This window comes from Colias eurytheme, chromosome 14, assembly GCF_061535395.1.
Source record: "Colias eurytheme isolate Ceu_HAF_F1 chromosome 14, ilColEury1 Martin Lab GWU primary, whole genome shotgun sequence".
Taxonomy (NCBI): Eukaryota; Metazoa; Arthropoda; class Insecta; order Lepidoptera; family Pieridae; genus Colias; species Colias eurytheme.
The window spans coordinates 2,353,233-2,378,501 of NC_142993.1; the positions used below are offsets into that span (position 1 = coordinate 2,353,233).

Here is a 25,269-nt window from a genome sequence, read left to right on the forward strand (position 1 = left end):
GTTATATTAATATATTTGTATCAAATAAAAATATTTTTTTTTGTACTTAAGTGGTTTTGATACAACCTATTTAAGGTATTTCTACTATCAATAGGCTTATGTGACATAGACCAAACGAAAGAGGACGTTTTTATCAGTATAGATGGCCAAAAAACAAAAAATGGCCATTTTTGCACTTACGAGGTATATACCAAACACCACAGATATTATCTATCGGTTAAAGATAAAGTATCTACCAAGCTCTAAGTAATAGTTAATAAGTCATTGTTTAATCATACAAATAAGTTACAATCTTTAGATTCTACACAAAAAATAGTATTCCTAAATATAAGAGGAATATTACGGCAATTTTATCAGACTAATTTCAAATTATTGTAATTGTGGCTTTCGGACACTTCAGAATAACTCTTCATAGTTGCAAATATCGTCTTAAAATGTAAATGTTCATCATATTTATAATTTTTAATTAATTTTAATTTTCGTATAATAAGCAAATCTACCAAAATATACTCTGTATATTATTTTTCCATCCTCATTTTGCTTCAGATTATCATACATAACAATACACTATTTTTACAATGATTTTTACTTCGACCTAATCAATATAGTAATGTTCCTCATACCAATATTTGCTTGCTTGTGCAACCCAAAGCACTCCCATGAGCCATCAAAGCGAGGTCATAATATCTATGGTAACCCATGACTCATACATCGATACAATATTATAGCAACGTTTCCATTGTTTTCAACTACAGAGGTATTTTTTAATAAATATAATTTGGAATTCTATGCAAGGTACGAATTTATTTAGTTTTTTATATCGCGTTTGTGCTTCATTAAAAACTTATATAAAAAAATTGGTTGTTTGTAAAGTAGGTTTACGATCGAGATGTTTACGTGATAACGTCTTATTGGTGGCAGCGCTCGAGATGAGACGGGAGATCGGTCCATCTCTCTCTCGTTATACCTGGGATCGCGCGCGTGAGGTTTTGGTGTGACACAAGTTTCTGAACATGTCACCCGACTAAAACGATTTTAATTTTGTAGAAAAAACAACGAATTATAGATGGATTGAAACAAAAGTTTTACAATCACAGTTTTATAGTAGATACATACAACAATTATTATGTGCATAGTTCATTTTATTTAAATCTTAAAAATATAAAAATAAGAAGAAAATTAAAAATGTAGTGCAAAATATTTAACGAATATACAGGGTGTAATCGTTAAGTGTGCACAGGCGATTATTCCGTAACTATTACAGATATCAAAAAACTTTAAACTGATATCGAAAGTACTTAACCTAATGAGTAAAATGGCCATAATAATTTTTTAAAAATAATACGAGAAATATCTAAAAAATTAGCTTTAAACCCTCCCATACATTTAGTATGAGATATGAATATCCCATGTACATGGGTTGATCCAAAAGTAATGATAATCAATATTAAACAAGGTCATTACAGTTAAAATAATTATGTATTTCTCTAGATAGTCTTCTAACTAGATGACTTCTACTTCGATATTTTTTTTCCTTAACTTAGAAAAAAAAAACTTTGACTTCATCTACAAAAACCCCTCAAAATCGGCCATCACTTCGCTGTCGTCTTAAAATTTCTCGTATCGACGGTGTTTCTTGTGCCGAGGTAAGAGATAGAATTAACTAGGAGCTAGATCTTACAAACAGGGTGGGTGTTCAAGCATTTTCAATGCCGATTTTTGATTGGCAGCCATCGCAACTGACGCTTTGTGATCTGGTGCGTTGTCTTGGTGAACCAACATTCAAGACCGAAGTTTGCCATGTCTCTTTTTCTTACTAACCTACCCGCAATCTTTTAATTTGGTCTGTGTAGTAAGAGCCCTGTGTAGTAGTGGCTACCTTCTTAAAATATTCCACATTTCTTCAGCGTCCCAAAAAACTACGACTTTAATCTATCCCACTAATTTCCACTTTGAAAATCTTCACCGTCACTTTGGAAGCTCGCATCCAGGCCATTGATTGTTTCTTGGTTTCAGCATAAACATGGTGAACCCAGGTAACGCCCATGGTCACAAATCGTGACAAAAAATTATCCTGATCTCATTAAAAAATTTAGAAATTCACCCTCTAAATGTCGAATCGTTGTTTCTTCTTTTCGTCGGGAAACATTCTGGCTCGCACTGTTCACATTAAAATTAATGTTAATACTTGGAAACGTGGCCTGTAGATATAATTTTTTTGTGATAACTTAGTGATTACATGAGCAAGCATAAAACATTTATTTTATATTTTTATGTGCACAGGAAATACCCAATTATCATTACTTTTGGATCAACCTATACATTTAATATGAAAGATTTTAGCTTTTTTTTTGTTTTTTTTAGTTTTCTGCTTTAATTACTTCGCAAATTTGAAGGGAAGTTCATTTAAAAACTGTAAATAGACCTCCTCATTGTATTGCACAATAAGGACGTCACTTCGAAAATCTACTATGAATACAAAATGTATGGGAAATAAATTGTATGGGAGCGTTTAATGTAACATTTTTGGTTATTTCTCGTTTTATTTTTAAAAATTTATTATGGCCATTTTACTCATTGGGTAAAGTACTTTCGATATCAGTTTAAAGTTTTTTGATATCTGCAATAGTTACGGAATAATCGCTTGTGCACACTTAACGATTACACCCTGTATAAGAAAATAGAATGATATTATAGTTTTTAAGATTCTAGGTTGATATAGAAGGTAAGATAAGAAAACATTTTATTAGGTCTCATACTTCACTTTAGTTATATCTTTCAAGTTTTATATGCACACTTAAGAATAACTGTATTATGTTTTTGCTTAAGGATGAGACACAAATGTATTAATAATAAATAAATAAATAAAGCAAAATATAAAGTTTTATCAGTTTTGGAATTAATATTAAAGCCGAATACAGAAGAAATGAAATAGGTGTACATAAAACTAATCAATACAATTATAATTTTATTGACATGTTGTAATTAAAAATCTGTCTTTGGAAAATGATAGAGGCATAACTGTTTTATATATAATTTGACGCAAAAATAAGTTATTATTTCTTTTATTTATTTATTGTTCTTTCAAGTCTCTTTCACAATTCAACCGCACATCGTCAAGCCGTTTACGCTTTATAGCGTGTGAATAAATTATACATAATAGCTTAACTTCCCCTTTCTTTAAGACCCTTTTAAATAATTTCTCCCTTTCAAAAATACATTATTTCGTTTCAGTGCCAACCCTACCGCAATACCTATTATTCTAGACATAAAATGTTTAGCTAAACCAACTGAGCTCTTATAAAACCACACGTACTTTTCTCGGAGTTTTCTTTCTATTTCGGCAATTGCTTAAGTTCATTTATCGCATTAATGCTACTCAATAGTACACGAAACAAAGTGGTAAAACCAGTTTGGGATTGTAACATAGTTAGGGCTGCGTCGTGTTCGTGTAGGTAACTAATAATAGAGTTTGATGATATGTGTAGATGTACATTGTACAGTAGTAAGTTATGTAAAGAATTAGTTAATAGAACGAAACTTGACTCTTCAGCAATAAATGCGCATTTTTTCTGTTCATCGTTATCATTCTTATCTCGTCATATTATTATCATACAAACAAATAGTTAGTACATGTTAATATAAAAAAATTATGTGTCATCCACGAATTACTTTACGGTAAATCTATTTACCTACCTCGCACTTATTCGTCATAATGTCAGGAAAAACTAAAATTGTAAAATTGTGTCATCCAAATCATCAATTTTTACTGGAAGCCACAACAAAAAATGTCCTATCATCCTCTTGGAAATGAAGTCTCTCTTCAATATGTAAACGTTTTCACGATGTACATGTGTGTTTATAATGCACACACGTATGAAATTCACGCCGTGAATCAATGGAAACGACGCCGATTGTAAAAATATATTAATGAACATACTTCACGCAAGCGCAGTGCCGCCACAAACTAGGTTAGGAGAGCACGTGTTTTGCTCCTATCAATTTTTAGTGTTTTTAATAAATAGTCTGTGATAGTGATTTATTGAAAATGAAACCTGTGAATCTTATGGAAGTGGACAGTGAAGGGTTCAAGCGGTTTATCGATTCGTTTGATCATGTGTTCTCGGATTGTGACGGTACGTGACGTCAGGCACACGACAGCTGATCGAGCCGGCGTATTCAATATTTTTCTGATTATAATAATATTAAGGTCGTAATAATTGTATGATATCGATACAAAATATTAAATAATTAGACGTGGCCATGCCTCGCTTGTGCGATCGATTACGAAGGTTAAGGTTTGAGGTTATTTGATTTTAATTAATCAGAAATACGCAGGGTTTTTATGTCGTATTTAAACGAGTTTCAGTCGAGTTATCCTCCTTTTAGTACCATAAGAGCTGGCGCGCACGAGCAACTTTGTCTCCGCAACTATTTTGTATCCGCAACTATTTTGTCTCTCCCACCTATGGGCTAGTATGAAAGTGCGCGCACGTAGTGACGCAACTCCCCATACAAATTAAGGGAGAGACAAAATAGTTGCGGAGACAAAGTTGCTCGTGTGCGCCAGCTCTAATATGAACTGTCTAAGCAGGTAAAATTCTAAGGCTTTTGTTTGAAACAAAACCCAATGTAGATTTTACGAGTTTTTATAGAAATCTTATATATAAAAATGAATCGCAAAATGTGTTGGTAAGCGCATAACTCGAGAACGGCTGAACCGATTTCGATAATTCTTTTTTTATTATATTCCTTGAAGTACCAGGATGGTTTTTATGTAGAGAAAACGTAAATATGTACCACGGGCGAAGCCGGGGCGGACCGCTAGTCTTATATAAAAATGAATCGCAAAATGTGTTGGTAAGCGCATAACTCGAGAACGGCTGAACCGATTTCGATAATTCTTTTTTTAATATATTCCTTGAAGTACGAGGATGGTTCTTATGTAGAGAAAACGTAAACATGTACCACGGGCGAAGCCGGGGCGGACCGCTAGTCTTATATATAAAAATGAATCGCAAAATGTGTTGGTAAGCGCATAACTCGAGAACGGCTGAACCGATTCCGATAATTCTTTTTTTATTATATTCCTTGAAGTACGAGGATGGTTCTTACGTAGAGAAAACGTAAATATGTACCACGGGCGAAGCCGGGGCGGATTGCTAGTATCGTAATATAAACGCTATATTTTGTCAGTCATTACAAATCGTTTAAGAACCAAAACAATTTTAGCGAATGATAGTAACCGTATGTTTTTTTTTTAATTATTATTCACGTCTGTTTATCTTAATGAACGTAAAAAATAAAAATTGATAGGTACCTGGTACCATGAGCTGAGTATTGTTATTAGGTAGGTAGAGGTAGGTATGAGACTTTAATGAAAAATCCGCAAAATCAAAATCTATCGAAATAGGTACATTTGGATAGATAGTAGTTCTTACTTCTTACTTATTTATTAAAAAAAATGACGAAATATTTTATAATTTTTTTACAGTTACCTACCTACTGACTTTTGATGTTTTTACTGTAGGGTTGTTGAGGATTCCTCTTCCGCTTCCTCATAATGCGGAAGTTCCGCAATATTTTGGGTTCCTCTAACGTTACCGCATCCTCAAAAATGAAAATAAAAAAATCCTCTTCCGCTATCGCTTCCTCAAAATTTAGAGGAAATTTATGAGGATGCTGATCCGATCGGGCGGCGAATTTACAAAGCCTATTTAAACTAACTAATTAACTATGTATTTGAGTTACGAGTCGGACTCTACTAACGAACAAGAGTAGAGTCTTACCGCCATATTTATCTGCGCCTAACACTTATCTCTAAACATAATAATATAACATTTTCTCTCATACTCAGAAGAAACATATATATATAAATGTGTGTCAAAAGTCATTTTAAATTAAAAAACAAACAAGTTGTTTAAGCTTACATAATATCTACCAGTTAGTTTTTTTTTTTTTTGTGGAAATCGTCTAATGTCGCTTCTGGCACTGAGATAGATTAGGTTTTTTCGAGTAATATGCATAAACAAAAGCTCATCTGAGTCCGACTCGTGAGTCGTGACTCAAATAGTATAGTATTTAGAGGCTTTGTAAATTCGCGATCGGGCGAGCTAACCTCCCCTAACCTTAAACATCAATATGTACATCAATAAGACAGGATAATTGGCTTTTGTTTTAATTTTAAAATTTTAAAAGTTTTTGTTTTTTAATTATGATTATAATAATATATTTTCTATCATCCTCATCCTCATCCGCTTCCTCTTCCGCTTCCTCATCCGCATCCTCTTCCTCAAAAAAATATCCTCTTCCTCATCCGCATCCCCTAAATTTGTGTGTGAAAATTCCTCTTCCTCCTCCTCTTCCTCATAATCACTTCCTCAACAACCCAAGTTTTTAGTAGCATAGATACTTAGGTACCTAATAAATGAACTTCAACTCAAACTCAAATAGGTACTACTATGACATTGTATGGCATACTATGGTATACTATGACATTGTATGGCATACTATGGTATACTATGATATATATGACATATACTAGGATAACTAGGACATAGGTACCTATATTCATTCAACTAGACTTATTTTAAAAGCGCTTTTAAATTTTCCATTTACAGGCTTATATATTTTCATCACACACGCGTAGCATTGATAGATTTGATACGAATAGGTAATTGTTTAAGGTAGAGCATAAAATATACTTTTATAAAACTGTGATAAAACTAATTATATTCAATTTTAAGGCACCATATTATATTTTTTAAATTGTACGCTGTGTAGATATTATGTACCTACTGAAAAACAATAGTTAAAATAAATCTAGGTATTTACATAGAGCAAGTTGGTTGAATAACAAAGCTTTAAAATTTTAATTCTCTCTAAATTATCAATTCAAGAAGACTCATACAACAATGCAATTATAAATTAACTAGCTTCTGCCCGCGGCTTCGCTCACGTGGTGTTTTGATAAAAGGTAGTCTATGTTCTTTCTCAGGGTCTAAAGATTGTCTGTGCCAAATTTCATCAAAATCGGTTGAGAGGTTTACGCGGGAAAGCGTAACAGACAGACAGATAGACAGAGTTACTTTAGTGCATATTTTGAGCAATTCGACCACATTTATACAAAATTAAAATATTAATTTATTGGTTGTATTAAAAAAAATAACTTCGGTGTATCTACTGGTGTAAATTTATAACAATATGAACGAAAATAGTATACAGTTTTTTTATACATATTATCTTACGTCTTATCTTTACGAAAAAAAAGGAATAATCTTATCTTTATTAAACCTACTGATTCTAAAACCTTGACCCTGACTTATTATCTTCTTCAGTATAATGATACTATTTGAATCATTAAGGTTGATGTTCCGACCGTCCCTCCATACATTTTTGATTACCTCTAAACACTTAACACAGACACTATTTCTTTAAAACTAATCATTTTATCACTTCTCTATAATGAAATGTGTGCGCGTTCGACCTTTTTAATCAATAATTTACAATATTTACTTAGAAAAACAACAGTAAAATACCGGAAAAATTTGACACTTCTACAGTTAGTGTGCGTGACTTTTGCCAAGCGAAACACGACATAAAGCACGACATCTAGCGCATAGACTATATACTTATTACAGATCTAGCGCGTCAATGTCTAAACGAAAGGCGATGTTTAGACATTGACGCGCTAGATGTCGTGCATTCGCGTTCGTTATCTTATGCATAATGAGCATAATTCTAATAAATCAAAGTTCTGTGTAAAAATTGAGTAATTTCATTTCCAATCGTTCAAAGAAAATAACAATAAAATAAAATAAAACTAATGACCTTAGAAACTATGTTTTTTTTTATTTATTACTCATTATTGTTCGTCCGTCGTAGGTCTGTAAACTGTATTGTACACTGAAGGTAAATGGTACTGTAGGTACTTTAGTTCGGCGTCGTCGCTCGTCGGCTTGATATAAAATTACATTCTTGATTTCATTGACACGCGCTATGATTTGCGCGCGGAATTTCTTGTGTTGTGAATTTATTTTTGTATGCTATGCATTTTAATTGATTCAAATTGCAATGTTTCTCTAGTATGCATTTGAGACTATATTGTAAATTGTAATAATTGATCGTGGGTATAGTAATTAATTATTCTAATAACGCAATTAGTAATATATGTATTTTCGGTGGGATTCAAAACAAAAAATTGGCCCGTGATTTTTATGAAATTTCACCACATTGCAAATCACATCAATCATAGTTCATACACATGTATGACGAAAGTGATTAGTATTGTGGCTAACATTGACTCATCAGTTCATCACTGAAACCAGTGATAAATCAGTACCTATATCATATTGTGTTTGAATATTTTTAAACAATGATATAAGTATACAATTATTATAAATCGGTAAACTATCAAAGTAATCACAAACTTGCAAACATTGGTAAAATGTCCAGTAGTTTATGAGCCTATTCATTACAATCAAACAAACAAACAAAGTTTTCCTCTTTATAATATTAGTGTAGACAAACACTATGAATACGATCACGAATGCAAATTCGGGGATTTTCTAATTATTGCTAAATAATAATTGAATTCGTTTTGAAATACTCTATAATTTTTAGTGTATAAATAGACATTTATAATGTGGTGCTCATTTTTAGGGTTCCGTAGCCAAAATGGCAAAAACGGAACCCTTATAGTTTCGTCATGTCCGTCTGTCCGTCTGTCCGTCTGTCCGTCTGTCACAGCCGATTTACTCGGAAACTATAAGTACTACAGTGATGAAATTTGATGGGAATATGTGTTGTATGAACCGCTACAAAAATATGACACTAAATAGTAAAAAAAAGAATTGGGGGTGGGGCCCCCCATACATGTAACTGAGGGATGAAATTTTTTTTTTCGATGTACATACCCGTGTGGGGTATCAATGGAAAGGTCTTTTAAAATGATATAAAGTTTTCTAAAAAACATTTTTCTTAAAGTGAACGGTTTTTGAGATATCAGCTCTCAAAGTCGTAAAAAGTATGTCCCCCCCCTCTATTTTTATAACTACGGGGTATAAAATTCTAAAAAAAATAGAGGTGATGCATGCTAATTAACTCTTTCAACGATTTTTGGTTTGATCAAAGTATCTCTTATAGTTTTTGAGATAGGTTGATTTAACTGTAATTTATTATATTTGCTGCTACGGAACCCTTTGTGCGCGAGCCCGACTCGCACTTGGCCGGTTTTATTTTTGTACTGCTAACGCTATTGTAGGTACCTATTTTCGTTGTTTTATTTCAAGTGAACACGGCCATACAATTTTGTCACGAGCCGCCTATGATTGTAGGTACTTTTGTTAGGCTCCTTCGTCGTCCGCGTCGGCTCGAAAGTTCTTGATTTCATTGTCACGCGCTATGATTTGCGCGCGGATTTTCTTGTGTTGTGAATTTATTTTTGTATTATTATTATTTTTTATTTATTTTTTTATTTTATTGATTCAAATAAAATATTTCACTAGTATGCATTTGAGACTATATTGTATTATGTATAATTTATCGTAGGTATAGTTATTCTTATAACGCAGTTATATTTTCGGTGGGACAATTTGACCCGTGATTTTTCTGAAATATCACCACGTTGCAAATCACATCAATCATACACACGTATGACGAAAGTATAGTGGCTATAATTGACTCATCAGTTCATCACTGAAACCAGTGATAAATCAGTATATCATATTTTATTGTGTTTGAATATTTTTTAAACAACGATATATACAATATTATTATAAATCGGTAAACTACCAAAGTACTTCCGAATTTTCAGACAGACAAACAAGTAGTTTGAACACGCAGTTTTCTTATACTAGTAGCAAAAATCAAAACCATAATATTATGTTTACCTACTATATTTTACTAAAAGTCGAGTGCGTCGAAATCGTAAATAATAATATGTTTTTCACCTTCCTGGTTATTTTCCCATAGTAAATAGTGTTTTAGGTTTGTTGTTGTAGGTAGGAATAATAATAATTATTCTTACATGTTGGTTATGAAATGTATATTGAAATAATTTACTTTTACAAATCATTAGTGATATAAGTTTTGAGTGAAAATGCTTGGATCAGCATAATATTATATGGTACTTCAAATACATGTTTTGATAAAAAAAACAATAGTGTAATAAAATAAAACTGCGTTTTATTGTAATCAATGTTGACAATTTTAAATTCCAAAATTATTGATCAATAAAATAGTTTACACCAACAAATATAACTTGTATTTTTATAACAATCGTTCATAATATAAACCGTAGCAGGTGGCGTTTTGAAGTTCTGTCTACTCATACAGAAAAATAGAAAACTTGTTTTTTTTGTAAACAATTTATTACTCATGTTGTTTGGCAACTCGAAGCGTGGTCGTCCGTCGTAGGTACTTTTGTTCGGCGTCGCGTCGTCGTCCGCGTCGGCTTGATATAAAACATTCTTGATTTCATTGACACGCGCTATGATTTGCGCGCGGAATTTCTTGTGTTGTGAATTTATTTTTGTATGCTATGCATTTTAATTGAATCAAATTGCAATATTTCTCTAGTATGCATTTGAGACTATATTGTAATAATTGATCGTGGGTAGGTATAGTAATTAATTATTCTAATAACGCAATTATATTTTCGGTGGGATTCAAAACAAAAAATTGGCCCGTGATTTTTATGAAATTTCACCACATTGCAAATTATATATTATACAATTACAAATTTTACAATTACATATTATAAATCGGTAAACTATCAAAGTAATTACAAACTTGCAAAATATGCTTTTCCGAATTTTCAGACAGACACACAATTTTATTAGTTTGTTTTAGCAAAGTAGGTACCTATACCTATACGCTTACGTCGCGCGTCGCGTCGTCGAAAACGGTGCGCCCAGAAACAAACATACCTAATTCAGTTACAATCCTTTTTTTGTTCCGTAATTTATTGTATTTATTCTAATACGATTTTTTTTATTCGTCGGCCAGTTCTACTAGGTATAAAAAGATAAAATTGAAATATAATTATTGTAGCGACAGCCATATTATGTTACTATGTTTTCGTAAATATGTTTTTCACCTTCCTGGTTATTTTCACATAATCTTATCTTCTTATATATAAAAATGAATCGCAAAATGTGTTGGTAAGCGCATAACTCGAGAACGGCTGAACCGATTTCGATCATTCTTTTTTTATTATATTCCTTGAAGTACGAGGATGGTTTTTATGTAGAGAAAACGTAAATATTATGTACCACGGGCGAAGCCGGGGCGGACCGCTAGTATATATATATAAATGAATCGCAAAATGTGTTACGCTTCACAGCAAGAAGAAATGTACCATATGTACCCGCACAAAGTCGATATTGTGTTGCCTACCGTTCGACTCAATGGCTAGGGTTGTAACTACCTTTAATAATTATTACCAAACTAATAAACCGAGTGATGCGAAATAACCATAATTCTTTTAGAGTTTGATAAAATGATCAGGCAGGTATTTTCTTTAATCCTCTGAATTCTCGGTTACTAAATTGTATCGTTGAAATTATTCTTAATCGCGTAAATTTAATAAATAATCATATGGAAAACACTTTTCATTTGTTTTTTTACTTTCACGCCCAACTACTATACAATAATTACGTTGTTTCGGTATTTTGACGAGAAAACGCAGGAAACATCCGTTGTATCATTTTAGATAGATTGTATATTTTGTATCTGTAGAATTGAAATCAAAGCTATGTATATGTTGTCTCCATTCTTTTCTTATCGGATTGTTGATCCCAATGCGAATGCGTCACTTAAATTTTATAAAAGACAATTAAGAACATCAAAAATAAAGTGATACGTAAATATTTCACAGTGCAATATATTATGTAATTAATAATAATTATATATTTATGAAAAAATAATTACATCAGATTTAATAATAGCAATTGTTTTGAATGTACATAATATGAATAAATGATTACATCATAATAGTAATAATCACAATTGTTTTATTTCCCATTTGTTGCAACCCTAGCATATTTTCATGTAGCAGCAGAAGTACCTACACTGGCGGCGCGGCGGCATCGTGCGACATCAAAGGCATTGCCTTACTAGGTAAGTTTATAATGACTCATTTCTTTTATTATATAATTTACGTTTTACTTTTACAGAATCCGATTCAATGGATTATGAAGACGAGTCACACAACGCCATACGATAGTGATGATGAATGAACATTTCAATAAATGCATGCGTGTTTTTTTATGTTGTTTTGTAATTGTTAATTGTTTCTTAAATAAAGAAATAAACTAAATATTTAAATGATGATTTGTTATTTGCAACACAACTTTATATTTGAGATTCTTTACAAATGTATATTTAGTTTTGTATCATCAAATTTATAAATTTTATTCCATAGTTTTCAAAATTAAATGTAAATGACCATAAAAACATTAATAAAGTAAATCATTGATGTAAGGTCAGGGAACGTAATACATATAACATCTGACCATGTAGAAGCTAAGTCTTGTTGACTGCTGAAGTCTGTAAAGTTTTGTTGTCTGCTGAAGTCTGTACGCAATGAAAATGTCTGCCGTTTCGAAAATAAGTTTTTAAGACCCTAATAAATAAAATATATGAATGGCAGATCTGGTCAAATACTTTCAAAATTGTATTTTTTTCAGCACTTTCATAAGTGTCTGCCAGAATGTTATCCGCGTGATAATGGTCTGCCATTGTTATTTTCCGATAGTAATAATAATCTATTTTCAAATATCAAAATGGCAGACGTGGTCAAATGGTTTCAAAGTTCGCCAAAAATTTCCACCTGTCTTACCTAAGCGCGCGCCCCGTCCACCACTCTGGGCTTAGTGACTCCTCATCTCATGTATAGTAGGTATAGGGGAATCAACACACAAAAATCCAGGTCTGGTCAAATACATACAGGTAGCTTTGCGCTAGCTCTCTAGCTATTACTTCTTATGGAGAGAAAACGTAAACATGTACCACGGGCGAAGCCGGGGCGGACCGCTAGTAAATAATAAAATAATAAATAGTGTATTAGATTTGTTATTGTATCTTGTATACCTACGAATAATTATTCTTACGTCTTGTTGGGAAATGTTCAAATACCTACCTATTGAAATAATTTACTGTTACAAATCATTAGTGTTATTAGTTTTGAGTGAATAGGCATGGATCAGAAATTCAGAATATAATATGCTACTAACTACTCAAATACAAACAAACACCACTGACCTCTATAACTATAAGTTATAGAGGTCAGTGACCGTCAGTGACAAACACTATGGATACCTACGCTCGCGAATGCAAATTCGGTGATTTACTAATTATTGATACCTAGTCATTGAATTCGTTTTGAAATAGCCTGTACTTTGTAATTTTTAGTGTTATAGACATTTATAAAATGTGGTGCTCATTTTTTTGTAATAAATCATCCCGAACGCTATTGTATTTTCGTTGTTTTATTTCAAGTGAACACCTATACAATTTTGTCACGAGCCGCCTCTGGCCTCTGGGTGAAATAAACAAGTCAAATGATTTTTGTTCTAATTGTATTTTGGTAGTAGTTTGTTTAGAATTTACATTACCATTGTTTAATTTTTACCTACTATATTTTACTAAAAGTCGAGTGCGTCGAAATCGTAAATATCTTTTTCACCTTCCTGGTTTTTTTCCATAGTAAATAGTGTTTTAGATTTGTTGTTGTATGAATAATTATTCTTAGCATAATATTATATCATAGGTATATGCTACTTCAAATACATGTTTTGATAAAAAAAAACAATAGTGTAATGTAATAAAATAAAACTGCGTTTTATTGTAATCAATTTTGACATTATTTATTTCCCAAAATTACAACAAAATAGTTTACGCCAACAAATATAACTTTTATTTTTATAACAATCCTACTTGTTTTACATTCACGCCATCTAGACTTAAATCTTTATCATTTTTGTATACGTCTGTGTGTGTAAACGACCCTGTATGCAATGACAGATGTTATAATGCATTTTTTTACCGAATTGGGTGGACTTTAAGGCAATGATATGACATATTTCAATAAAATATAATATTCAGTAACCGCCATGACTATTCCTACGACCTTAATCTTTTCCAATTACGCAAAAACTCAAATAAACTAGAAATGTAGAATTCAGCGCCATCTAGCGGGACATTGGCTGGGAACAGATCGTAGGAATCACCTTAACTATGAAAAAATAATTATAATAATATAGTTATACTTCATGAAAATAGACCGTTTTAGTGTTTAAGTAGGTATTTATGTAGAGGGAATATATTTTTATGTAGTAGGTGTACTTATGTATAAGTACACCTACTACATAAAAATATATTCCTTTTTTTCTGACCATACCCATATCGAAAATTCATCAAACCAATTATAGTAAATAATCATAATTAAAATCCATACTTTTATAAAACTCATAAACTAATTACTTATAGGATTCAATTTTAAGGCACCATAATATAAATAATTAGTAAAGGAATAACAATAACAATAATTTCAATAATTTCCGTAATTATTATTAGTACTAAATGTAAAAAATCATCTCATAATGTATGCTGTTTGTTTAAAATATGATTTTAAACGAATTGACGTTTCACAGATAAATAAGATTAATTAATTTGCAATACGTCATTCGTTTTGTAAAATAAACGAATTAAGTAATATCACGTAATCAACGTAAATTATTAAAAGGAGAAACAAATATTGTGAGTTACAGTGAAACCAAAAATAAAAACAACAATACAATTATGTAGACTTTAATAATTAATCTATTTACGGTCAGCCCCGGCTTCGCCCGTGGTACATGTTTACGTTTTCTCTCCATAAAATCCATCCTCATACTTCAAGGGATATTATATAAAAAAACGAAATCGGTTCAGCCGTTCCCGAGTTATGCGCTTATCAATACATTTTGCGATCCATTGTTATATTAAGTATAGAAGAAGATTAAAACTGTGGTTTAAGATAGATACTATTTTTTAATTATATTATTTAGTAATACGACAATTACATATTAAGTACAGTTTAAATGTATTAAATATATTTGATCACGCACGTCTCGCTCTACAAATCATACAAATTTATAATCAGTTGTTATTATAATTTACCTTTACTTTCAGGCGTAATATGGTCGAAAGAACCAATGCCGGGTGCAGGAACATTCTTCGATTTGATGAAAAGTCTTGGCAAAACCGTACATTTTGTGTCAAACAACAGCCTTCGGAGCAGACAGAACTATGAAGCCCAGTTCAAAGCTGCAGGGATAGACAATGGTTTTGTAAGTCGACTTTATTACTATCAATATAAGTGTTAAAGAATCTTGTAGTATTTATATAAAATAGAATTAAAATATTATTGAGTTATCGACTAAACTAAGAAAATTAAATGCTAATTTATGTCATTAGTGTTAGAAACAATTTGCAATTAATTATTTTCTCATCGGCGTCCTTGCCAGCCAGTTTAAAAAAATGAATAATACGAACCTCTTTTCATAGTGGAAATTGAATAGGAATATTTTTATTAGCACTTAATTTTAGATAATATCTGTCTACAAAACGTAGGTGTTTCTTACAAAAACATTTTCAATAATAAATAAAATAAATACAATATCGTCATACATATAGGTATGTATTATATATAATATTATAATAATATAACATTGCTAAAGGCTGTCTATATTTCAATCGTACATATTTCATTTCGATATTCATCAATAGGTATCCTCACAAAAAATTGTACCGATTTTTATACAAATAAGAAAAAATATTTCATACGTCTCTACATTTGTAACGCTCTGAATTTATTTTTCATGCCGCGAAATAAGCCTGATTGTGCGAGCCTACAGCAAAAGAATTATACAAGAAATATTAACATTTATACAAGTATATTGTGATCGCTGATTGGCAATTTCTTACGATTTCTTTGTAAGAAATGTACAATAGGACAACCTTACAAATCCCTGATTAGGTTATTCCGCGATAACAAAAGGGCTTAATAATTATAATGACGTAATACCCCAGGAATACATTTATTTTGATATACAGATGACACAGACAGATGAGATACAGGGCTGCTGATAAATAATCTTTAATATCGAAGCTTCTACCCAACAATAAATCTAAGATATTAGCTAAAGTGATGTTGTCATAATATTGTACAATTATATTCAACGAACGATTAAAATGATCATTCTTAATACTTCTGACGCTCATATTTCTCAGTATAATATTCTGTTCTAAGAAAAAGATTATTAGACTAGAGTAGATAATTTTTGCCATTGAACTTTTTTCTGTAGGACTTGTAGTTTTGTCGGAAATCGAGAGAAACCATTTTTTTCTCTTAAAAGCTCCCCCCTCCCACTTCCCGAACTCGGATTGACCGTAATTTATTTTTCCTTTTATTTTCATCATATTGCCCTCCTTTTCTAATGGGTTTCATCCGACTGCGATTTTTTTTATCTTTTCATTATTTTTAAAGGCTTCTACCCCAGTCTATATTGTTTATAATTGAGACAAGTCTTTGCTTTTTTCTACTTATGAATTACATATTTCAAAGAAAATAGAAAATGATATAATTGCCTCGTTTTTTTTTCATTGGTTTGATTTATTTGATTTGTATCATATTCTATAGTATTTTTTTTTTAGGAAAACCTCACAATACCATCAACAGCAATAGCGGAATATTTGAAATCAGTGAACTTTAAAAAATCAGTATATTGTGTATCCTGTCCAGAAACTATTTCAGTTTTAGAGTCACAAGGATTCAAATGTAAAGAAGGCGTAAGTACACTTTATTAATATGGTTAGTTAAAAATGGGCAAAATACTAATAATTCTTTATTTATTCACCTCCATTATTGAAGGAATCAAATACAAATTGTCCACAATTTTCTTTATTTTTTTAACTATAATACAGTATCAACTTCCTAATAACAGTTGTAATTCAATATTTAAAAACTGGAAAAACACGTTATTTTGTATCAAAAACTGTAAAAAAAAACTAAAAACTGTAAACATAAAAAATTCTCGAAAAAATTTACACAGACCTTCGTATAACGTATTACCATATCTTCGTAGTAACTATTTAATAATCCTTGGTACTACAAGGTCTAGTTGTGCCTATGAAAGAATCCATTTTGCATTTGGGTCAAGATAACACGGTTTCAGCCAGACCTTGCGGCGGACTATTATGCGGATTTCCTGCAATACCTTGATGATGACATGGAGATAGGTGCCGTGGTGTTTGACAGTGATTTCAAAGTGAACATGCCGAAGATGTACAAAGCCATCACGTACCTGCGGAGGCCAGATGTTATCTTCATAAGCGGGGCTACGGATAAATACGTGCCACTCAAACCTGGAGTCTTGTCTTTAGGTAATAAGATTGGTTTTACTGTGACGCTTGTTCACTGTTCATTTGGCAGTATATTTCTGTTTTCGTAAATAGGTGATCTGCTTTTTCAGGACATTTGTCACAGTTTTGGCTCTTGAGAACGGGTCACGTATATAAATGATTCACTTATTTCTTGTTGACGAAAATAGATGAAAACATTTCTAATAGGTACTTACCATGTACTTACTTATTTAATTTAAAATATTAATTCCTGTTTCAGTTTTATTTCTTGTTGACGAAAATAGATGAAAACATTTCTAATAGGTACTTACTTATTTAATTTAAAATTTTAATTCCCGTTTCAGTTTTAAATGATTCGTCAGTGTGTGTATTAAATTTGGTTGATTAAATTGTGTATAGGTCATACACAATTTAATGTAGAAGTTCCTGTAAATTAAAATAAATCGACCACTATCGTTTAAATTTCAGAAAATGTAATTAATATATTTCGGAACTTTACTTTTAAAGAGTTTGAACTGATCTTCAAAATGGGTTCGCTACTCCGTCAGATACCCTACATCAAAGCGACTAAACCTTCCACTACGTCAATAGCACACACGTACAAAGCTGATAAATTAAATAATTCCAGGCACTGGTATATTCACGGATATAGTGCGAGAGGAGTCAAAACGGAATCCAATACAGCTGGGGAAGCCGGGCCGGATGTTCGGAGAGTTCGCTATGAAACGCGCCAACGTCAGCGATCCGTCGCGGGTGCTCTTTATTGGAGATATGTGAGTGATAATATATGCGTGTGAACGTGCCTTTATTGTGAATATTAAAAAAAAATATTTTTACTAGAATTTATTTTTTTGTATTTGTATTGAATATAATAAGAGGAATTAAAGCTACAAGTAATAATGGCTACTTCTTCGTGTAAACTTCATAATGACTGTTGTTTTTTGAATAATGTTATTGTATTGAAATGAATGCTCATTGATGGAACGAATTGAATTCTCAGAACCAATAGCTTTAAGTCTGTTGCCAATTTATTTGTGAAATTCTACAGAGCAATGTTGCGCGTATAAATTAATTACTTCTTGCTTACTAAGAAGTTACTACCCGTTCGCTTCGAGTTGGCCGCTCCCACCCTTCCCGCTTCACCGCACCGCACTCCTAGACAGACCCTGTTAGTACCGTCAACAACGCTATCACGTGCGCCCGTCCGTCACTAATATCGCTCCCGTTGTTTTTGGTTATGTTATTTGATCGTTTTGTTAAGTTTGATTATTATTACTAAGTTTTATATAGTTTTTTACTGTTATTAGCGAAGAAATCGCTGTAGTAAGTAATTAAACGAACTGTTTTTGTTATTTTATTTTTCGGAGTGTTATTATTTTTTTTGTCCACGGTACCAGTTGATGTGCCTGTGACGTCATTTTGTAACGGTCATCGACGGCCAACTCGAAGCGAACGGGTAGTACTGATTAAAGCTTTATTCCAGTTATTAAATTTCCACCTAATTCCAATTAAAAAATGTGATCTTAAAATATTAATAAATAATTTGTTGCAGGATCGAGCAAGACGTCGGCCTCGGGAAAGCTGTCGGCTTCAACACGCTTCTCGTTTTAACCAACAACACAAAAGAGCAAATGTTAAATCACACAATACAACCGGACTTTTACGCAGATTCGTTAGGCAGTTTAGTACCTGTAATAAAGGGTAAAGCATTTTGAAGCTGCATTTCTATACTCTAGATGCTTTTGACCAGTATAGCATAGGCTAATAACGGCCTCTTTAAATTAAGATTAAATACTAATTATTGTTTTTAAAAAACTGTTTTAATTGTTTATTAGCAAACATATAATTTTAATTTCATGACTGTATGATTTTTATGTAATTATGTCAGTTCTCTCAATCTATCTGTAGGTAAATTTTGAAATGCTAGAATACTTTTCGTCGAAGAACTAAACTTGAACAAGTGAACCTCAGCTGAGCCATCTATAGCAATTAATACTCTAAGTGAAAATCATTGGCCCTACTGTGTTCCTAATTTTAAATCTTCCTATACAATTTAATATTATAATTTATCCCTTCATATACTATAAAAATCTGGTGACCGATGCAAATGTCCAGTGCAGTGCTTACTTACCATCAGACGAACCACCAAACTTTTTGCCTATTTCATCGTTAATAGTAAAAACAACTTCAAAACATTTATCTATTTTTAACCAGGTCCAGAGAGGCAAAACAAAAATGTATGTACTTACATTGTTTAGTTAATACAATACAATAAAAGCATTTAATTCAGCATTGTTTTCATTATGAATCTTTAGTACCTTTCTAAATAAGCTCCAATATAACAACTCCTTTATGAACACTTTGTAGGGTATTAAATTTTATTGTTCCAGTGATAAAAGATAATGCTTTAAGTGTTTATTCATTCTATAGGTTTATTAAACTGGTTATAACAGCTTTTACACGTTTACTCTCTCCGTATATATTTAAACAATTCATTTAGGGACGATTTTTCAATGCTTGGATAAAACTTATCCGTCCAATAAAGTATTACACGATAATATTAAAATGTCACTTAAACTGTCAAATACGGGCAATTAGAATACGTTTTTAAAATGGTAGTTTTATACATTATTCGACGAATAAGTTTTATCCAAGGATTGAAAAATCGGCCCTTAGTTAAAAATATTCAAGTTACTTCCTAGTTCCTGGAGCAATAAAAAATTGGAAACTCAAAAATGTTAATATGACTGGAATCACGAATATTCGGGATAAGCAATTAATTGGTACAAATTTCTACTTGTAATAACTATAAATAGACAGAATTTTTATTATTAACTATCGAATTAATTACTAAATACCATTTGATTTATTTTGATTAAGCTTCGCAATTCGATATTCGTAGTTAGATTCAGTTAAACATCCATCAATTAAAGAATTCTCGCTCGAATAAAATGTGTTACAACAAAACACGGTCGCAGTGCAAATTGCCTTTCAATATTCTAGTGTCCTAACTCCCAACCTAGCCAGTTCGTTCGGAAATTGAAAAACGGCTGGAAAGTGAACAACCCACAAGTATTTCAATTTTTTTCTATTGCACATCGACACGGAACGGTTACTGAACAGTTTTATTGGAATACCAGTTCACAAATTCGTTTTGACAATTTTCAGAGAGCCTTTGTTTCCGTTACGCCTGGGTAAGCGCTGTTTAATGTGCTGAAGAATATACTGTATATTGTTTATTGAATCAATCTAATGAAGCTTTTATCGTATCGTGTCAGTTTTTCATAAAATGGGTGCGGGTATTATAATAATTGAATACCTAGATGCATATTTACTCTCTCCGTTACAAAGGCCTAATCAGCGAATCAAAATAAGTGAGAGAACTAAACCTTTGAATATCTCTAATTTTGAACTGATAAATTAATACAGTTCATTTACTAAATTTAGTTCATCAAGTTATTTTTGCTAAAAGAAGAAATAAAGTATGATCTATTAATTGATATAAATATGCTAAGAATAATCAATAGATGATAACAACTAAATTAAAAGAAAAGGCATCGTACGTCCCTAATGATATTTCGTCATTCCCCTGATTATGATCTATTTTCCTCGTATCGGCTTCTACGAAGGTCCTGTCTATATTATGGATAAATGAGCCACTCCACGTGCCGTATTATCGTATACGAAATATAAATACGCAGGTGTACGTTCAGGTGCTAACATAATATCAAACTTGACATCTATTTACACTGCCTTCTAACTGTAGGTATACGAGCTACTATAAAGGCGCGGATAGACGGGACAATGTCTAGTTTGGGCCATTTGTATTGTATGTCTTTGTTTTTCTTATATGAATCGACGAGGATAGCATGATAAAGGAAAGCAGATGAATTTCAGGGGCCTATATACAGCAGTGGATAGTAGCAGATGGAGGAATCAGTGCTACAAAAATTGTCGGGACATTTGAATATATTTTTATTCTGCACAAAATTGTTGACTTTATCATGTTCAATATATGCAGTATCACTTATCAGGTTCTAGCCTTTTTAAAAAGACTGCACACATATATATAACACGAGCATAAAACACGCAACATAAACCTCTTACAAAGTGCGATAAAGCAAACAATGTCATCATACCAGATTGGCATCCAATTCAATTAGGTATATTGTTTACGAAAAATATTTTGTTTTGGTCTGTAGTAGAATTTAATATATTCGAATAATAATTTGCATTATCATGAAAATCTCTGAAATAATTAATGACACGTTACCTAATTGGCTCATAAATGTTGAAAATCATGTAAAAGACGTGTGTGTAAAGTACAAACTTTGCCTAAATGATTCTAGAATATTTGTTATTAGCATGGCTGTCCAAATTCATTGCTTCCTGTGACGACTCTCAAGTGAATTCTCAAGTCAATATAACGCGTTGAAAAATATATTCGTATCCGCATTGTAGTCACAAGCGAACGATATTGTTATCTGTTTATCACAGGGATGCATCATGCTTTACATAGGTACATGATATTGGAATCCTTGAGCGTGATTGCTTAATAGATATACTACCTGATAGATGACTGAGAAAATGAATCCTAGATAGATCGATATATCGCTCCCCAAACAGTAGGCATGTTAAATTTCATTCAAATCGTTTCAATTGTTTTATATAGGTACACAAGGATTGCTTTTACAAAATTACTAGATACATTAGTCTAAAACTCAAATATTAATTTTGTATAATATAATATAACTTATAAGAATAGTTTATAGTTTTGAATCTGTGAGAAATCGCCTTTATAAGCGGCATCGGGGTGCAAATTGTATTAACAACGGTTTATCGAATAAGGAAAAGTGCGGACATGTTTCTAAAAGGCTAAGGGTGAAGCCATAATTTCATTTGACATGAACAGCAATGGGAATACGTTTTGTTCTGGGAATCATAATATGGGGTTCTATATTCATTCAGTCTACCTATATTCGTAATCAATGACAAGAATGAACAGGTTAAAGGAACGAATCTTAAATGATTAAAATATGTTTTTGAAGTGAAAATTCTTGCGCGTTTAGAGTAAAATTTCAAGGTCGCGTCATGGCAATACGCGACGATTGTGTTCTTTTAATCTTGCCAAAGAAATTTCACTTCTGACACGTGTGCTCGGCGCATACACTCTTTGCTTATTAGAAGCACACAAAGTCTTTTAAATAAAATATTATTTTTTTAGAAAATCGCAATTTTATCTTAATACTGCTTATTCGTACTTAACACTAAATTAAATTCAATTCTCAGTAGAGTTGTTAATTAATTTTCTCATGAGCTGTCTTCTGTAAAAAGCGAACGCCGAACAGGTAAAATGTATTTGTATTCTATAATTAAGACTTTAGCTTGAGTTTATAAAGATGATAAACGTATTTTAATTGTTTTCTAGATTATTTGTTATGAAGTCCAGTCTAGAGTCAGAGAAGAGTAAAGCGAAGTTATAATATAATGTTTACAATTTTAAGTCGAAACTCAAGTTTTTATGTCGTAGTCAATAATTGGGATAGAAATCAGACACCTTCTTGAACATTCTCCAAGCAAAAGACGAGAAAATTGTATGTCTAAGAAACAGACTAAGTACTAACATCTACTAAGAATGCTATTCTTAGATCTCTCGAGTTGTTAGTATGGAAACTATTAATTAATAACAAGTCAATAACTGCGTTAAAAACAACCGACTTCAAACTTGCACTTGCAACATTTACAAATACAGACAAAAATGCTCATAAAATAAAAACTACTGGGCCTATCCGAATAAAATTTTTATGGGACCAATTCGACACCATCTCGCATCGAACAAAAAAAGAATCACGTAAATCGGTTCAGAAACCACGGAGTAATCGGTGTACATACATAAAAAAAAAAAAACATACCGGCCGAATTGATAACCTCCTCCTTTTTTTTGAAGTCGGTTAATAATTAAATTCCATTTCATAAATAAAATCAATAATAATCTGTTACCAAGAAAATTAATATTACATGATTATAAATTAATATTATTTGCTTACAAATCTCGACAATTAATAACACAAAAAGAACAAAGGTCTATTCTATCTGTAAATCAATGTACATACAACATTTTTCTTTGCACAAAACAAGTGATTAAAAAGTACAAAATGTTCAACATTTCCACCACTGTTAACAACTATAATAATAATAATAATAAATAACGTTTATTTCTTATTCTTTCATATACATAGACATGGACATATTCATTATAGTTTTGTTCACAAGTAAAAAGTATAAGTGGCACCCGTTTTAGGCTTAGTTCGAAGAACTAGCCTGTGTATACAGGCACCAGCTTCTCCCTAAGTCATTTGAACTTTAATAAAACAAAAAACTTGAAGTGAGCTAGTTATATAAATGGAATGTGCAAGCATATTATACAAATATGATTATTAAATAAATAAATATAAAATTTTAAGTTTATGAGTAATGTGTGTGTGTGTGTGTGTGTAGGCGTGTGAGGGTGTGTGTATATGTGTGTCAAAATAAAGTAAATATATCAAATAGGTAACTTATAAATAAATAAGAGAATAAATAAAAATACAAAAAATAGGTAAAATAAACAAATATTGATTTATAATTTTAATAAATTTAGTATGTAATTGATTAAATATTAAACAAATTATATATATTTTATAATATTTATATGTGAAACAAAATTTATAGTTTTATCTTTAGTAAGTTTTCGGTGGATTCATAAGACAACTCCTGTAACCAATCTGTGACTGTTTTTTTACATTTATAGTTATTCATAGAATATATGTTTAAGATTTTATTTGCTTTATTGTAAATATAATCTCCTAATCTAGCATAAAACTTCATAGGAAAATAGTGTTGAGAACGTTTAACCTCACATACCATGTAGGATCTACGTTTATCAGTGCTGTTTAATTCAAATTCAAGTTCCTGGTGTTTTTTTAAAATAAGTTGCAGCAAAAACAATTGTCGCACTGTTAGGACTTGGCATTTTTTATATAAATCTTTGGTCGGATAATCAATTGGCCTAAAGGTCATGACTTTTAAAACTGATCTTTGTGCTCTCTCAATGGTAAGCATGTAACTCTTAGCCATGCCACCCCAAGCGGATATTCCATAATTTATTAAGGACTGGCATAATGTAAAGTATATCCGTTTAATGAGGTTAAAGTTCATGATGTGACGGAGATTTTTAAAAATAATTATCAATTTACGAATGCGGGCAGCCAGAAGTGTTGCATGTTTATTAAAATTTAGATAGCAATCAACAATAACACCTAGATACTTAATGGAATCAACATTTTGAAGAGTTATACATGTACAAGATAGTTTATCAGGGCAGAAATGAGCTTTAAGTGTTAAGTTACTTGAATGTCTTATAGAATTTTTGTTTATGCCAAAAGTTAAGTATTTGGTTTTATCAGAATTTAGAGTCAACGAATTAGATAGCAGCCAATTACTTACGATATTTAAACCAGACTGTGAATGTGAAAAAGCTTCCTCCCACGTTCGACCATCAAATATTAAAACCGTATCGTCTGCATAAGCTATTATTTTGCCGTTGTCAAGAGATAGATTTGTCAAGTCATTCATGTACAGTAAGAAAAGCGTTGGACCTAAAATACTTCCCTGCGGAATACCAAAAGAAAGCGTTTGTTCAGTACTAATTAAGCCGTTTAGTTTAACAATTTGTGTTCTATCGGTTAAGTAGCTTTTGAACAATTCAAATGGTTTACCTCTTATACCGACATAATTTAGTTTGTTTAATAGCAGGGGCATCGATACCGTATCAAAAGCCTTCGCGAGATCGAGAAAGACGGCAACACATCTTCTATTTATATC

General features: G+C 31.6%; 1 protein-coding gene across 1 annotated transcript; it reads left to right on the forward strand.

The window, feature by feature from the left end:
- Nucleotides 1-3,937: 3,937 nt before the first annotated feature.
- LOC149902723 (uncharacterized) lies at nt 3,938-19,665 on the forward strand. Its single transcript, XM_090109186.1, has 6 exons — nt 3,938-4,136; nt 15,175-15,332; nt 16,699-16,833; nt 17,220-17,427; nt 18,035-18,179; nt 18,959-19,665. The coding sequence occupies exons 1-6, from the start codon at nt 4,049-4,051 to the stop codon at nt 19,119-19,121; spliced, it is 897 nt and encodes a 298-aa protein (XP_089965312.1). The 5' UTR covers nt 3,938-4,048; the 3' UTR covers nt 19,122-19,665.
- The last annotated feature ends 5,604 nt before the right edge of the window (nt 19,666-25,269 follow it).